This window comes from Fusarium keratoplasticum, chromosome 10, assembly GCF_025433545.1.
Source record: "Fusarium keratoplasticum isolate Fu6.1 chromosome 10, whole genome shotgun sequence".
Classification (NCBI taxonomy): Eukaryota; Fungi; Ascomycota; class Sordariomycetes; order Hypocreales; family Nectriaceae; genus Fusarium; species Fusarium keratoplasticum.
This window is the reverse complement of record NC_070538.1, coordinates 1,570,367-1,586,410: the sequence shown is the minus strand read 5'-3', so window position 1 is coordinate 1,586,410 and position 16,044 is coordinate 1,570,367. Positions and strand designations below refer to the sequence as shown.

The 16,044-nt window shown below is 51.2% G+C and overlaps 5 protein-coding genes across 5 annotated transcripts; 2 read left to right on the top strand and 3 right to left on the bottom strand.

The window, feature by feature from the left end:
* Positions 1 to 450: 450 nt before the first annotated feature.
* Positions 451 to 3,125, top strand: NCS57_01238100 (GMP synthase [glutamine-hydrolyzing]; the record flags this gene model as incomplete). The annotated part of the gene is made up of 19 exons (XM_053062055.1): positions 451 to 495; positions 620 to 767; positions 820 to 852; positions 903 to 942; positions 1,001 to 1,009; positions 1,069 to 1,133; positions 1,185 to 1,382; positions 1,437 to 1,465; positions 1,518 to 1,905; positions 1,955 to 2,063; positions 2,119 to 2,162; positions 2,214 to 2,257; positions 2,315 to 2,326; positions 2,389 to 2,415; positions 2,473 to 2,546; positions 2,600 to 2,714; positions 2,768 to 2,920; positions 2,973 to 3,031; positions 3,089 to 3,125. 19 exons carry the CDS (start codon positions 451 to 453, stop codon positions 3,123 to 3,125), a joined length of 1,629 nt encoding a protein of 542 aa, XP_052908583.1.
* A 573-nt stretch (positions 3,126 to 3,698) lies between these two features.
* On the bottom strand, positions 3,699 to 5,644 carry NCS57_01238000 (Amidase; the record flags this gene model as incomplete). Its single annotated transcript, XM_053062054.1, has 6 exons — positions 3,699 to 3,838; positions 3,896 to 3,983; positions 4,052 to 4,918; positions 4,977 to 5,129; positions 5,182 to 5,304; positions 5,357 to 5,644. 6 exons carry the CDS (start codon positions 5,642 to 5,644, stop codon positions 3,699 to 3,701), a joined length of 1,659 nt encoding a protein of 552 aa, XP_052908582.1.
* Positions 5,645 to 6,573: 929 nt separating this feature from the next.
* NCS57_01237900 (Zn(2)-C6 fungal-type domain-containing protein) lies at positions 6,574 to 8,260 on the bottom strand (the record flags this gene model as incomplete). Its single annotated transcript, XM_053062053.1, has 3 exons — positions 6,574 to 7,365; positions 7,443 to 7,711; positions 7,771 to 8,260. 3 exons carry the CDS (start codon positions 8,258 to 8,260, stop codon positions 6,574 to 6,576), a joined length of 1,551 nt encoding a protein of 516 aa, XP_052908581.1.
* Positions 8,261 to 8,830: 570 nt separating this feature from the next.
* Positions 8,831 to 11,995, bottom strand: NCS57_01237800 (Phospholipase; the record flags this gene model as incomplete). Its single annotated transcript, XM_053062052.1, has 6 exons — positions 11,661 to 11,995; positions 11,581 to 11,608; positions 11,082 to 11,464; positions 10,948 to 11,030; positions 9,101 to 10,822; positions 8,831 to 9,045 (listed from the first exon to the last, which is right to left on the bottom strand). The coding sequence occupies exons 1-6, from the start codon at positions 11,780 to 11,782 to the stop codon at positions 8,831 to 8,833; spliced, it is 2,553 nt and encodes an 850-aa protein (XP_052908580.1). The 5' UTR covers positions 11,783 to 11,995.
* Positions 11,996 to 13,599: 1,604 nt separating this feature from the next.
* On the top strand, positions 13,600 to 14,547 carry NCS57_01237700 (GLTP domain-containing protein; the record flags this gene model as incomplete). The annotated part of the gene is made up of 4 exons (XM_053062051.1): positions 13,600 to 13,864; positions 13,919 to 13,977; positions 14,075 to 14,193; positions 14,253 to 14,547. Exons 1-4 carry the CDS (start codon positions 13,717 to 13,719, stop codon positions 14,545 to 14,547), a joined length of 621 nt encoding a protein of 206 aa, XP_052908579.1. The 5' UTR covers positions 13,600 to 13,716.
* Between the last annotated feature and the right edge of the window lie 1,497 nt (positions 14,548 to 16,044).

Sequence of the window (16,044 nt, the reverse complement as noted above, 5' to 3'; positions counted from 1 at the left end):
AAGCTCGGTTTCCGTGTCCTAAGATGGATTTATCACTCCCTCCGTCAAGTCTGGTTGACTGGGGAGGAGAGGCCTATAACATCAAGAACCAAAAAGAAAGGAAGCAGAAAACATAAAACACCAGGTAACAGTGTAGTCAGGGCCTTCAATTCAGCGCAATTATTAGTGCTATGAGTTGAGTTATCAAAATTTTATTCGCATTTGCTTGGACAGAGGGCGGTACACGCACCAGTCATCATCATTAGGTGCACCGTTTGCATTTGAGTCACTTACCGTGGTTACCCACTTACCCGAAAGAGATTAGCCCCGCAGCTGATAAACTCGATAAGATAAGCCTGAGTCGAGCACTGAGAAGGAGGGGTGGAGGGGTCGTTCTTTTTTTTTTTCTTCAGCACGAAGACAACTTTGCGAATGCCACCAATCTGATCGATACGCCGCTGAAAGATCACAATGGCTTCCACTCTTGAGGACGAGGTGCCTCATAAGAACTTCGACGTACGTACCGCCACTACCCTGTAGAAGTCTAGAATTAGAGCTTTGAGGCACCCCAGATAAAGCGTGCAGGGGCAGTCGATGTACAGTCGCAAGAAGAATGGACTAGCTGACCCTGTCTTTCTAGACCATCCTGGTGCTCGACTTTGGCTCACAAACTAGCCATCTTATTCTGCGACGGCTTCGAGCTCTCGGCGTCTTTGCTGAGCTACTTCCGTGTACCACCAAGGTCGCTGAGCTGTCATGGAAGCCCAAAGGAATTATCTTCTCTGGAGGTGTGAAATCTCTTGATGTATGACTTGTGCTGAGGTCTGACTGAGCTACTAGGCCCTTCCTCTGTCTATGACGAGGGTTCACCCCGTATGGTTTCCGTCTCCCAAACGTCCTGTTACATGTGCTTATAGGTGTAGATGTTGATCCTGGTGCTTTTGAACTTGATGTACCCATTCTGTGAGTGTTTTCTACCCTTCCTTCAAGTCTCTGAACCTAGATTAACCCGGATGTACAGTGGTATTTGGTACGGCTTGCTCCAGCATGCATCGATACACGGCATGACACTAATATTATTGACCCCAGCTATGGGTGCCAGGAGATCGCTTGGCGAATTGACTCCAAGAATGTGGTTCGCGGAGAGGCACGAGGTTTGTGATGTTTGAAACACCATCTGAAATACTTCTGACCCTTTCTCATAGAGTATGGCCACGCGGACGTCACCATCACCAAAGTCAACAGCCATGCCGACAGGCTTTTCGCCGGGTTGGGAGACGGAATTTCTGTCTTCATGTCCCACTTTGACAAGCTAATCAGCTTGCCCAAGGACTTTGTGGTCATTGCTGCCACCAAGAACTCAGAGTTCGCCGGCATCGCCCACAAGGAGAAGCCTATCTTTGGTTTGTCTTTGTCTTTTGTGGCTCAGTAGGGGAGGATGCTAACCAGATGACTAGGTGTCCAGTTTCATCCTGAGCTCGAACACGTTCGTCCCCTCAAGGCCTTACATTAGAACTCCCTCTGACATTCGGATCTAGACCCCCCGTGGAACCGATCTCCTGCAGAACTTCAGCGTCAACATCTGCGGAGCTAAACCAAACTGGAAAATGGGCAACTTTGTCGAGCTCGAGATCGCTCGCATCCGGGAACTTGTTGGTCCCAAAGCTCTCGTCATTGGTGGCGTAAGTGGCGGTGTCGACAGCACTGTTGGAGCGACTTTGATGCGTGAAGCCATTGGGGACCGCTTCCACGCGATCGGTGTCAACAATGGCTGCATGCGTCTCAACGAGTTCGAGGAGGTCAAGAAGAATCTCAGGGACCACCTTGGTATCAATCTCCATGTTGTAGAGGCCGGCGAGCTGTTCTTGAGTCGTCTTGAAGGTGTTTCCGATCCTGAAAAGAAGCGAAAGATCATTGGGTCGACATGTAAGTTATCTTGGATGGGTTCGCGACAGTGATGCTAACTACACAAAAGTCATCGATGTGTTTGAGCAAGAGGCCATCAGGATCGAGAAAGAAGCAGAAAACACACCGAATTCCGGGAGGGTGGAGTGGTTCTTGCAAGGGACACTATACCCTGATGTGTAAGTCGTTTTTGAGCTTGCTTGTAATGTCGAGTCCAAGCTAATGTCATTTCAGTATCGAGTCGCTCTCGTGGAGAGGTCCTTCAGCGACAATCAAGAGTAGGTTTTTGCAAGTCGTGCAAGAAGCGGGCACCAGCTAACTAGAGATAGCTCACCACAACGTAGGCGGTTTGCCTGAGCGAATGATGAAGGGTGTAAGTCAAACACTGCTTAGCCAAGTTTAATCACACTGACCAAGACGGCTCATTTAGCAAGGCTTGCGTGTAAGTGCACTTCTGTCTTTCATAACGCAGTGAAGTGAAATCTGACATGACTTCTACCACAGCTTATCGAACCCCTCAGACTTTTATTCGTGAGTCTTGTACTTATCTTAACCACGCTCGGTCATGGAGCTAACAATACTGTACAGAAAGATGAAGTGAGGGCAATTGGTCGGCAACTCGGCATCCACGAGTCGCTGGTAAACAGGCACCCATTCCCCGGGTATGTTGATCACCCTCCAGCTGTGAAGCGTCTGCTGACTAGATCGAATGCAGACCGGGAATTGCCATCAGGATTCTTGGCGACGTTACTCAGGAGCGAGTTGAGATCGCCCGCAAGGCTGACCATATCTTCATCAACATGATCAAGGAGGCTGGCCTTTACGACCAGGTAGGACGCGTCACACAGGTCAAGATGGGTGCAAGCTAAACATGTCCTCCTAGATGTCCCAAGCCTTTGCTGGTCTTGATACCAGCCGTAGTGTTGGTGTTTTTGGTGATCAGCGTGTTTGGGGTTACATCGTAATCCTCCGCGCTGTCCGTACCAAGGACTTCATGAGCGCCGAGGTGTTCAACTTTGACAACTCCTTCCTCGGGGTAAATCACCCAGTCTTTGTACCGTTCTTTCGCGTACTAACCACTTACCTAGGATGTCGCGCGTGCCATTTGCAATCAAGTAGATGGTGTGTCCCGTGTCGTCTACGATTTGTAAGAAACTGATGGCCCCTATGAATCTCGAGCTTGGTGCTAATACAGTCTTTCTAGAACTTCAAAGCCTCCTGGCACTATTGAGCTGGAATAGGCGGCATGATGGAATGCCTGCCAGCGTGGGCTGGGAAGAAGAATAGAAAGTGGCAGACCTTGAAGTCATTCAGTATGACGTGGTCCTCATGGGAGAAGCTGGCACACTCATATCCAAGTGTGTCGCAGCCGTCACAGAAGCTATTTGATGATTTCTAGATGCACGGAACACCAGTTTTCTCACACTCGCTGCGCTTGCCTTTGCAAATGCGCAGATGATCCCTCATAGGGTTGTTCGAGAATGTCCTGTGGGTATAGCTTCATGCGCTGGCCCAATGACATGCATTTCTAGAGATGGAAGGTTCTAAAAATTAGAGGAAAGGACATCCAGTAATGGAGGACATTGAGCGATATAGAAGGGCTTGACGGTTTCTACGAGCTATGGTTGTATGTGACAGAACCTCGATCAGCTGCAAGCCAGGGCCGTTAGAGAGTGTTGAGAATCCAGGATGGGTCTGCAAGTATGTACCTATGAATCTTGGTTGCCGAGTCTAGACAATGCGCTATACGCTATCTATATGCATCTCCCTCTCTAGACACCTTCCATCCAGGAGGTATCTTTCAGCTGCTCTCATCACATGTGAGCAGAAGCAATCTGCTGCCCTTTGATATCCCTGTCGATAATAGCCGCGGCTGCAAGACACTCCTCGTCCCTCAGTGACAGGGTAGCTACTTGAATTCCACAGGGTGCACCATCCTGTGCTTCAGGGTCGTCTGCATATATACTCAGTCACACTGTCAGGTGTGTTTCTTCAGAAACAATTCACTTACAGTCAGGAGTGAAGCCCGCTGTTACCTTGACTGGCTCTGGGTCCAGGTGTTTGGAAACCTCTCCCGTGGGGATGAGGCATGATGGGAACTATACAAGAGGGAACTGATTAGTTTTCTTCCGCTTTCGCTGCTAAATGAATTTCCCATGTGACTCACATTTAACAAGTTGAACAGACACGTGTATGGCATCATGCCATATGTATCATGTGGCACAGCTGTCTTGTCCGCACCGGGCGCCAGGATAGCATCCAGGCTGTTGTCGAACCACGTCCGCTTCCACTCGGCGACGTAGGCGGCCCTCAGCCTATCCAGCCTGTCTAGCTTATGCAGAGGATCTGTGTCCAAAGGCACAAGCCTCGAGACGTTTGTGAAGGGGTGTGCACTTGCCGCCACTGACTTGACCAGGGGCTCTCCTAGTATTGCCGCGAGGTCTTTGCCTGGCTCATGACCCAACTCGTAGTACTGGAACGCGATGAGGAGACCCTTCTCGACACCACGTGCTGGGTCGTGCGGTAGGCGGATCACTTTGTGGCCAGCACGGGTCAGGCTTTCGATGGTAGAGTCCATGACTCTTCGGATAGGGGGGTGAACCGGGTAAGCTGGGTCCTCGGGAACAACTCCAATGCAGAGCTTGGAAGGTAGTCTCGGGGTCCTCCAAGCCAAGTCCAACGCTGTGCTATCGTACTTCGCTGGTCGTCCGTTTATGACGGCATCCATAAAGAGTTGAATATCCTCGAGCGAGTTCGCCAACGGACCTGCTGATGGGTAAGGACCTGGGAGGCTCAAGAAGACTCCCTCGGACTGCTTCCCATAGGGTACTCGGTTGTTGGTGGGCTTGAAGCCATATGTCCCGCAGCACATGGAAGGGATACGTATCGAGCCGGCAATGTCAGTACCAACTCCAAGAAGAGAGCCGCGGAAGGCTACGAGAGCGCCCTCCCCACCTGAGGAGCCGCCGGCCGTCCACTCTGTGTTGTGAGGGTTGAGGGTTCGGCCAAAGATGTTGTTCTCCGAGTCGGCTGTCTGTAGGGGGCTTTGTCAGCTAGAGCTCCATCTACTATCTAAAGAGCGGGTTACTAACCATCATGGTTTGCGGGACATTCGTCTTGACGTACAAGACTGCTCCTGCACTAATCAACAAGTCCACCAGGGACGAGTTCTCCTTGGCGGGTCCGAGTTTAAGGCCCGCCACGTAACCTGCGGTGGCATCGTGACCGATAACCTTGAACGTGTCCTGTGATGCAAGAGTCAGGGATTTGATTCAGTATATAATACAGCATGCTCACCTTGAGACTGATCGGTAGACCGTGCAAAGGGCCAATGGGCTTACCATTTGCTGCGTAATATTCGTCCAGACGTTGAGCATACTCAATAGCTTCTTGGAAGAAACTCTCAGTGAGACACGAAAGCTAAACAGTATCAAAAACAGCTGCGCCCAAAAGTCAACTGTGTTTCACTCACGAGCTGCTGAGCGATAGCCGCCCTCTTGCAAAACGCCGTCACCACCTCGACAGCCTTGAGGTCCCCCCGCGCCATTCTGCTCACTAACTGGGCCGCAGAGTATTTCTCGGTGATTTCAATCTCGAGGTCATTGAGGATTCCTGACTTTCTGACGGGGTCGAGAGCCATGAGACGACTATTGCCCGTCTCGGTGAGGCTCGCCAGAACGTCTGGGTTGAGCCTCCATTCTTGGGGGATAGAGTCCCGGAGGCTTTCCTTTTTCTTAGACACAAGTTGTTCCCAAGACATTCTTGCAAAAGGTGGCGATATAGTCACGGAGTAGGTAGATATCAATATAGGGTGATGAGAAACAAAATGAGAGGGAGCAACGAGATCAACAGCTGCGGAGGCATACATGTATACCCTCCAAGGCCACCCGATTAGACCTGGTCGTGAAAGCTGATTGGCTCTTATAGATGCCCCTTTCGGGATAGTCCTCCCCGCCACCCCGGCTTAGCGTCCGGGCCGGAGGAGCATTCGGCGGGGAAGGTAACATCCACCCCTCACGACGGGACAGGGGCATCTAAGGAGGCACCTTGATAAAGACTTCGATGATCAGAGAGATGACATGAGTTTTGGTTTATCAAGTAAAATACGAGACTATCGATAAGGAGGGGGCTAAGAGAGAAATATACGGAGAGGCCAGTAATGTGTTGATGCAACAATGCAAGTGAAGCTCTGGGGCATTCGTTAATTCCCTAGCCCGCCAGAATGTGTTACTACCAGTAATTCGATACGATCTGTGATAGTGACAATATCATTTACTTAGAGAATCCAAGTCTTGACTTCCAACGGTATCCTTCAGGCGCGATTCACGCCGCCAACCTGAACCGGCAAAGCTTTGTACTTGGGCGTCATGGCAGCACGGATCCACCTCCCCTAAACAATGAGCTGAATGAAGAGCAGAGCGAGGGCCGTGTTGATGCATCCGCTAATAACAAAGATCTTTGTGAGGCTCATGGTGTTCATCTACGGGACGACCCTAAACGGGAGGCCGACCATAGTGAAGCCATCACCAACATAGAATATCACCGGCGGCTACAGCAGCCTGTTCCGGTTAGCGCAGGGCCCAGGGGTCGACCGTCAACTTTAAAGATTGGCGATCTTACTCTGATTGGCGTGTCAAGATGCCAACTTGGGCTAGGCAAAATATCAACGATGGTTTATTCTGAGAAGGGTCAAAAGGTCGCAACTTCAGTGTTCCTGCGTCTGGCCTGCTCGTCGATATCATAGTCGTCATCACCCTTATCTAGCGCCTCATCCAGCATCTCATCAAGGGTGCAGAAGTTGGCCGTCATAGCGTACGGATCGCAGAGCCTGACGAGCCGACGCAGTTCCTGGGCCCAATCAGGCCGACGACCAAGTACCGCGACCTCGAGCCGTGCGGCTGTGTAGGGGTAGAGTATCGAGTTGGTGGCGAGTGACTCGGAGTACTGTGATCGCCTGCAGGTTTCGCATAGAGCATCTATGGCGGCCATGAGCCGAGACATGAGCACCTCGGTACTAGGGGATGCCAGGCTGGTGTTAATCATGTTACTGCCGTCGGAGTTTGCCATGCATTTCCTCAATCTGCGTCCCGTCAAGACCCCCGCAAGACGATATGCTTCCCAGAGATGGCAATGTGGTACATCTCCCACCTCGCCGGGCCACATCAAGAACAAGTCGTCAGCCTTTTCAGTCTGGATTTCCGCAAAAATATCGAGGAGGCTGCGAGGTAGACCAGTCACTATCTCGACTCCAGTTGTCCTTCCACTTGATGAGCCATCTTGTGAAGCTCGGTAGCGAGACCATATCCCAAGAGTGACAGTTCTGCGGCCCCTGACAAGGGTTGGTAGGTCCATGACTCCCATTATTTCGATTGGGAACTGCAGGTCTTGTGGCATATCTCTCAGGTGTAAGAGATCAGACGTGAGGCCGTACACTCTAGTCATGAGATCCAAGTGAGCCGACCACGGGGTCCCTTGAAAGAGCTAGCATTTTTGCTGTTAGTCATTGTTTATGGGACTTGTCGCTGTATGTTCGAAGAAAACCAAGGACTTTCACTCACATTCAAGGTGCAAATAAATAACCCTGCGCACATGATCCCCATGTTAAGGGTGCCATCATACGAATCAAGTTGCCCGCGAAACAAGCGAAGACTGCGGTTGTAATATTCCTCAAAGTCAGGCGCTGGATCTTGGGGGTTTAGCGTGTAGAGATGCGTGGCAATGAGGGCCGACAGGAGGGCCTCTGATTCATACGCCAGACGGCAAAGATGCGACTTGAACCAGTCATTGCGGTCAGTCGAATATAGAAAGAACATTGTTGTTTCGCAGACTGTAGAGTTCATCAGTATTTGCAAAACAAAAAGCACAGTTCAGTATAATTCAACGTACACTGCTTAAACAGGAACCTCTCCCTCTCGGTTCTTCCTGGCCAAGGTTGATGCCATGTTGGAGTCTGAGGAGAATCAACCGTAGATAACGATTGGGGTGAAGACTTTGCTGGCGAAGCGTCGAGGTTTCCGACTCCTCGGGTCAACCCTGTTGACAGGTCATTGGCCGGCGAGAGAGATTGCGAATGCGATCGTGTAGCAGCGTCTAGTAACCGTCTCTGTCTCACTGGAGACATCTCAGAGTCTTGAAGCTGCAATTCGCCCTCGTCAATCCTGCGCCTTTTCTTGCTGCGGTCTGGCAATGGTCCTGCAGGAATGACAGCCCCAACCGAACGGCGTTGTGATGGTATTCCCGCATCCCAGCGAAGCACAAGGTCATAACCCTCGCAGACTATGTTTTGAGCCCGACACTGCAGGCAACTTGGCTTTGTCTCATCGCATTTTCGGTGGCGTCGCTTGCAGGTTGCACAGCCAGATCTGGATCGAGACATGGATGACGTGTTGCTGTTAGTGTTGAAGGAAGTGAGGGGATACAACCACCAACCCCCAATGTGTAGATATCTAGAAAGCCCCACGTGATCTTATCAGGCACATGAACGAACCTTTAACTTCAGGCGGATTTACATACCTACCAAATAAAGCAGTAGTTGTATCATTCAGATGGAGACGGTAAATGTTTATCTATCGTGTTCAACTCAATTATCTTTCGTCAATCAAGTCACTTACCCTTCACCTGATAGCCATTCATAGTTGCATACTTATCGGTGCTCGATACTAGTCTTAGCGCCGTGAAACAGAGTTCAATAACAAAAGTTGATTCGGAAAAGCATCAAAATCATAATAACGAGCCATCACATCTTATCTCGATACAACTCTAGGGTCGTTGGTAATGAGGGCACCGGATGCATGTCCAACCTAACTACCCATGTTATCAAAACACCACTAACAAACATCTCGAGAGCATTAAGCTCACCAACGCGCCATGATATTTTCCCATTACCCCTCTCGTTACCTCCAGTCGTTACTCCTAAACTAAGAAACACATAGGCGTTATAGGCGTATCAAGTATACACGGACTCGGTCCACGAATTGACCTGCAGTCCTCGCTCCGCCATTTCAGCGTCCCTCAAGAACTCAAGCGGAAACCACACTAGGTGACCCTGAATCTGTGCCAGCTTTTTCTTGCAGTCCTCGGGAGGCATGAATTGGTCAAAGACGTGACCGGCCTTGACGCCTCGTGGCGGAAGGTAGCGATCATAATCTTCAAAGGTTTTGACTGTGACGAAAGCAATTAGACAACATGAGCCGGTTATGAGAAAGGGAGTACTTACTGTGGTCATCTGGGTCAGCATGAAATATATGTCTGAACAACTCCGTGTTCTTGGTAGCCTGGCCGGTCCACTTCTCCCAGAGCTCATCGCTAAGAGGGTCTTCGACGAACTTGTAACTCTCGTCATCCTCATAGATGTTGTTCTCGGGGTTAATGGTTGGGGGCATGGCGTTGATATCCTCAGAAGCATCATGCGGCTGCGGGGGCAGCATACCCATGTGCTCGCGCCATAGATACCGCCGGAGGGTGGCCGCGTGGTAACCAACCTCGAATGGCTTACCGTCCATGGTACTCGGGATCATACGTGTGTCTTCCATGACAATGCTGAGTTCGCTGTCATGATCACCTTGCTGACTTCGGTCGTTAAGGTTGCTGCTTCCACACACGACGATTCGGTCGTCGGCAATAAGAAGCTTGCCGTGGATATAGAGTTCCTCCTGAATCCAGTTCTTAATCTCAGACTCAGGGTCCTCCTCATCCCAGACTTCCGTAGTCAAATCACCACCAGCCATGGCGTGGTGAGCAACGGAAGCCGACGTCTTCACCTCCTCCTTTGGCAAAGCATCCTCGAAGATCTTGCGTGCTTCCATGGTCCTCTTGATAGATTCGTCCAACTCAGACTGCTTCTTATCTCCGCGCATGTGCTCGTCGCCCTCTGAGTCTTCGGGGTCATAACTGCCGTGGATACCCTCTGCCATGATTTCCTCAGCTTCAGCACGTTGAACTTGCTGGTAGCTGACGCCCGTCTCCTTCTCAGCCTTGATGATGCCAGGAGTCTTGTTCAAACGATCGTAGGATCTCAAGTTGAAGAAGAAAATGTGCTTGGTGGGGTCGACACCTTGAGCGCGACACTGGCCAAAGATTGAGTGCTCGCCTCTGCAAATCGACTTGTACTGATAATCCATAATGGCTCGTGTACCCGCAGCCGCATTGTCTCTAAGGTCTCCAGCAAAACCAGGCACGGCAGGAATCAGAACAATGACACGGAATTTTCGTTCTTCCTTGGCGGCGCGTACCACGGCATCGACTATGGCGCGGCCGATTGTGTTGCGAATAGGGGGCTGTTGGTCTCCAGTGGCCGTGATGAAGAACTGGTTCTCAATATAGACATAATGCTGAGCCTTGGAGATGATATCGATATAGGCGTTCTGGATACTCCGGTCTGTGAGGATGCCGCTGGACCAATCTGCGCTTGATCGCACAATCTGAGCCTTGATTGTTCCTCGGTTTTCGAGGTTCTTGGTGCTCATAGGGCTGTAGGGATGCTTGACGTATTCTCCGACTGGGTGCTTGGGGCGTTGGACTCCGACTAGGTCCTCGTCCTCTCCTTCACGGCCTTCGAGTAGTAGCCAATCGAACCGATCATCGCGCTTGTACTTGTCACGCTTGACAAAGTTCCAGCGCAGGATGAAATGTTCGGCAATGTCGTAGACACAGGGTCCAATGACAGCCATGGCCACGTCATGCCACGGCATTCGCCCATAGTCGGCCTTGCTCAATTCGTTATCCTGCCACTGAGAGACATTCTGAAAGTCCATGACTCGGTTGTTGTTGAAGTCTTGGCCCGGAAAAGTCTCATGAATAACGCCTTCGGGGTGAATATCCGACAACACATGCTGATGGTTATCCCATCTACCGAAACACAGATCCAGACCTCCAATGAAGGCAAGGGAGTAGTCGATTACGATGAACTTTTCATGATGGGCCCAGAATAGGGTCATGTCTAAGCGTCAGACCGTTAGTTATACTCAAACGTCGATACCGGCGCGACGGGCCTCCGGATCCCCGGGATCCACTCCGGGCCCGGCCCGCGCTTCGGAAGAGGAGAGCCTCAAATTGAATACTTACCACCTAAGTTCTCAAAAACATTGTGATCTGGATGGCGTGCAACATGAATGTTTCCATGACCAGGGCTACCCTTAGGGCAAAGTCTGCACATGGGCGGTCAGTTTCAGCACGCCTCAGGGTACTGCGTAGCATACCTTCGCAATGCATGCTTGGAGTGAGCCGAATTGCAGGTCAAGGCCTGCTCGACCTCCTTGTAGATGCTCACGTAGATCTGGACGCCCTCCTCGGCCTTTCTCTTGATGAGCTTGTCAAGTCGGTACTCCTGGGTCGCGTGCGGTGGGCGACGGAGGAAAAGCTCAGGAGAAAGCCACCAATCGGTAATGTAGATGGACTCCTTGGCCTGCTCAAGGGCCATGGACACGGCCCAAAAGTAATCGCGGCCGTCGACATACCACTTTACCAGGTTGCCTTCACGCTCGGGGAAGTAAGACTGGAAGCGGTTCTCCTCACACATCTTGGTGCGCTTCGCGTCGCACCGTTGTTCGTGTTCTTCGTCATGGCGATGGTTCTTGTTGAACTGAGATTTGTGTGTTAGTTTCCTCTTGTAATCGGTGCGCAAGTCGTGTTTGGTGTTATTGTGATTGCGACAAGACACATGATAGTGGGGCCAGGATATTGAAGTTGTGGTCATACCAGATTACCTAGCTTTCCAATCTTGTGCCTTGGGAGCGTCAGCAGCGGCAAAATTGAAACCAATATTTGAATTGACTGACTTTTGGTGGATGAGGTGAACTTTGGCGTCCTGCAGTTGGTCTGGAATCTTAAGCCCCTCAAACATGGACGACAGACGCGACCCTTTGCTACTCCCACCACCATCCTTTTTGGAGTCGGACATGACCGCAGATCTCGAGATTTCGCAGGGGTCGAAGGGTGCGTGCGACAGACGAGCAGGCTTCAGGGTCTCGGGCGCGCAGAAGAGGATCAGATCGGAGAGTTGAGTGAGGGGACGTTGATTGGAGTGGAGGGGCAAGTCAAGGCGCAAAGAGGGGCAGAAAAATAGAAGAGGAAGAGGAAAGAAAAGAGGCTGGGAAGAGGAATCTTGAGGATGACGGTCGCTTTTTGAGTTTTGCTACTGGGTAGGATTTTCGTCTTAATTGCCTTGGCTCCCTCTCACGCGACAATGGATGCAGCAGCTGGTGAGACGGGAAAGAGCAGAGCAGATGGGGGAAGGTAAAAGACGATGTCATCGACCCCAGGGCCAGGGCCAGCTGAAAGAATAGGAAGGGCAAGGGGGAAACCCTCGCCAAGCCGGGCTTCACGGCTGCGCGCAGGCAACATTTCATGGTCCAACTGTCCAACAGACAGGCGTGGCTGACCTTTGCCCAGGAAAACCAAGAAAAAAACAACTGCTTCTGACACTCTACGCGCTGCCCGGACGCACATCCCAGTCGAGGCAGCCAAGCGCATCACGGCACCTCATGGCATCCATCGGCCATACCTAGCCATGACCCGCACCGCACAGCGAACACGTAAGAGGCCACGCACAGGGCTGAGAGCAGATGCGGGAGGCTGGGCTGTGGGCACACACTTTGTACGTACGGGCCAATTGCTGCTTCTCGAGAGGATGCGAAGCTTTAGACTCTGGGTTTAGAGCTTGATCGTGTATTGCTTGTTAATTGAGCTGTGAGAAAAGCTTCCCCTCTAGATCTTGACCTGGACCCTTGGTTGCTGTACCTACATTGCCTATCCCTATCCGCGTATGGCTGTAGCAGCTTGAACTGCATGCAACGTCCTGTGCCGCGTCTCTCCCTGCTTGCTTGCTTGCTTCTTCGAAGCTGATCGTCGGGAGCTACGCGGTAGCATCAGGGCGACATGACGTCACAAGCTATATCAGCGCGGTCCGAGATGCGTTTCAAGATGATTGTTCCGATTCTTGGAAGCTTCCAACCTTCTTAGTAACCGTCTTCATAATATTCCTCGATAATCCCGAGATCATGCAGATAGGCATTGAGAAGACTGACCATACTGGCCACCTCAGCTGCCAAGACCATGACTGACCTAAGATTGGCCAAGAGTGAGCTTGTTGAGCAGGGTGGAGGAATGAGTGGATTAGCTTGAGGGAGCTCAAAACAACCAGACCTTCATGTCGCACAATAAAACTCCAATTGAGGATCGACAGGACATATATAGATACTATCGACCAAGTACAGCTTGCATTCATCACATACGAGCCCATCTTATGACTTTTCAAGTCTCAACTCCAATAACCGTACCTCAACACCATGGCCCCGCCAAGGATCTAGGTCCCTCCCTTGGCGGTGAGCTTCCGCCATGTGTCTCTCGTATCAAAAGCACTGCGGGTAAAACACATTGTCTTTCCGCTCAGCTCAGGTTCCGCTCAAACTCGTACCATGGAGCTTCTGTCTCCGCCCATTCTGCGAGCCGCTCAAGGTGGGAATGCGTGGGGTTCCTGGACGGTCCTCTTCGGAGGCTAAAAAAGTCCGGCTCCGGAGAAACACAGTGTGGGGTGCGCCATTGCCCCTCTCTCCCCCTTGCTGCACGCACTTTGGGCTCCCTATCTTATCGATCTGCACTGTGCTGTGCCCCTCCGTTCACCGTCTCGACCCCTCTCTTAGTGGCCCCCTGCCTTACCTTAGCCAGAGCCTAGACCCCTCCTGTACCTGCCTCAAGGGGACAGCTTGACCGCTCCGCTACCGCCACGGCAACCTCAAACGACCTCTCCTTTTTCCCATCTTATCTTCTCCCTTTCATCTTCAGCTTCTCAACTTTCCTCCAACTCTATCAATCACTCCTCGTCCATCCTTCATCATGTCTACTGCTGCGTACCCCCCTGGTGGCACTATTGTGCAGACCCTGAAGCGTACCTACGCTGATGTCCCTGTCGATGAGGCCAACGGCAATGCTGTCTCTACCACCGAGTTCCTCGAGGCTTCCGAGGCTATGACCACCATCTTTGGTAAGAATTCATGCATAAAATGTTGATCTACACATCTAATTGCCCTCTTCTTAGATGCCATCGGTGGTGTTGCCTTCGGCCCCGTCAAGAAGGATATCCTTTTCAACATCGAGGTCCGTAACCTACCCCTTACTCCACGACTGCATCGACAGACCTACATTCTCCATCAAGACCACATCCTACAAGAATATGCCTAACAATACTGGGTAGAAACTCCGTGCCCGTCAGGCCGCTGCTCCCGCAGAGTCTGGCAACATCCAGGACCTCTGCCGAAACGAGCTCAAGACCAAGAAGCACGAGGCTACTGAGGGTGCTCTGTGGCTCATCCGGTAAGGGATATGTCCTCCTGCCATAGTAGAATCATCGACTAACGTGCCAATTCCAACAGTGGTCTCGATTTCACCTGCCAGGCCCTCGCTCGCAACGTCGCCAACCCCTCGGAGGAGCTGGCTGACTCTTTCCGCACCTCATATGCCGACACCCTGAAGCCTCACCACAACTGGCTTGTCAAGCCCGTCTTCAGCGCTGCCATGAGTGCCGTCCCCTACCGCAAGGACTTCTACGCCAAGCTTGGCGAGACTCCTGAGCTCGTTCAGAAGGAGCTCGATGTCTACCTTGCTGCCTTCACCAGGATTGTCACCATCCTCAAGGAGTTCATCAACAGCAAGGAGGCCAAGTGGTAAACAACCCTTAGTTTACTATGACGATCGAAACCAGAATCTCTGCACGTACACTACGGCGGAGCTGAGCATGTAGCGACCAGCCATTTATCTGGAAAACACCGTGATTGGTAGAGACGTCCTTCTTGCAAGAGGGATGTCGAGATATTTAAACAACACAAAACAGCCCTGGCAGGCTGTAACAGCATAGAGCTGCTGCCGCCGAGTTAATGATAACGAATCTACGTTTGTGCAACCATGAATCCCGTCGATGCAGTGTTTGGCTTCGTGAATAACCGTGCTGGACCCCGAAATGGCGCTTCAATGTCTTGGAGGACAAAAGAGGAAATTCGCATAAGCTTAATATCATGTGAAGAAGGCCGATGTTCGGATGATTGGATTCAACTCGAATGGAAAGGAGCTGAAGCTGGTCCGATCTTGGCGTGCCAATGGCCCCGATATCGCTCTCTTAAGCTCAACCTTGAAAGAGTTGCCAAGAACAACATCATTTTGATGATGACGAAATCCAGTGATGAGTGAGCTCAACGCTACCATTAGTGTTGAAGCAACAACAAATCGAGATTCGTTTGAAATCCCATCTTGGCCAGGTTGGCGGTCATGATAATCATGAAAGGTTCAGGCAGTGCCCCCTCGTCATACATACTGTGCGGGAGAGCAGATCCGCCCGTCTTGAGGCTAGCCAGTCGGCAACCCGGAGCCGAGCACACCATCTCACGGCCGGGAGGCGTGGATCATTTCAAAGAAGGATCGGCAGAAGGGAGGCTGATGGGATATTTTGAGATGCTTACATGAAGATTGTGAGAGGTTGGTAAGATATAGACTTGGGAGGAAATAGAGTTGGTTTATGCTCATGGGAGGGGCGTAGGGATGAGATGACCGCAACTGCGCATAATATGATGGCACCCACCGGTCAAGTTCATGATGGAAATGGCAGATTTCGGCAGTTTTTGTCAAAGGATGACAATTTGTATTCCGAGACATGGGGATCACGAGCCCGATCGCCTCCGCAAGTTGCGGAAGAGTAACAAAAGTCCGCGGCATTGCATTGTTGTCACTTACAAAATAAAAACCTTTTTTTACGGAGTTGCCGGGCTCCACGGAATGCGGACACGTCAAGAAACCCGGTCGCGAAAATGGGATGCTTACAAAGTCCGAAAGGGAAGTCCAGTCACAAGCCAAAGGATCTTTCTTTGAGAAAAGATGCAGGTGACCAACTTGAGCCCTCTCCCCACAGGTCTAGATTCGCTCGCTCCCGTCGTTTATCGCTATCGCTTTTGTTGCAGTAACGAGAAGAATCGTGAGATTGTCGAGAGCTCGCGATGACGAGAAGTGGAATCATTATTCGACCACGTTTCTGTCGATAGCATGTCCCTTCTCAGATATCATTTGAAGTTGAAGCCAAGAAAATAAAAAAAGAGACACAAGGTGAAGGAACCAGTCGACGCCCGCCGTCTAGCCTCCCGAGACCTTCACACACACCTCCGACGCTTCCGAAGGTGG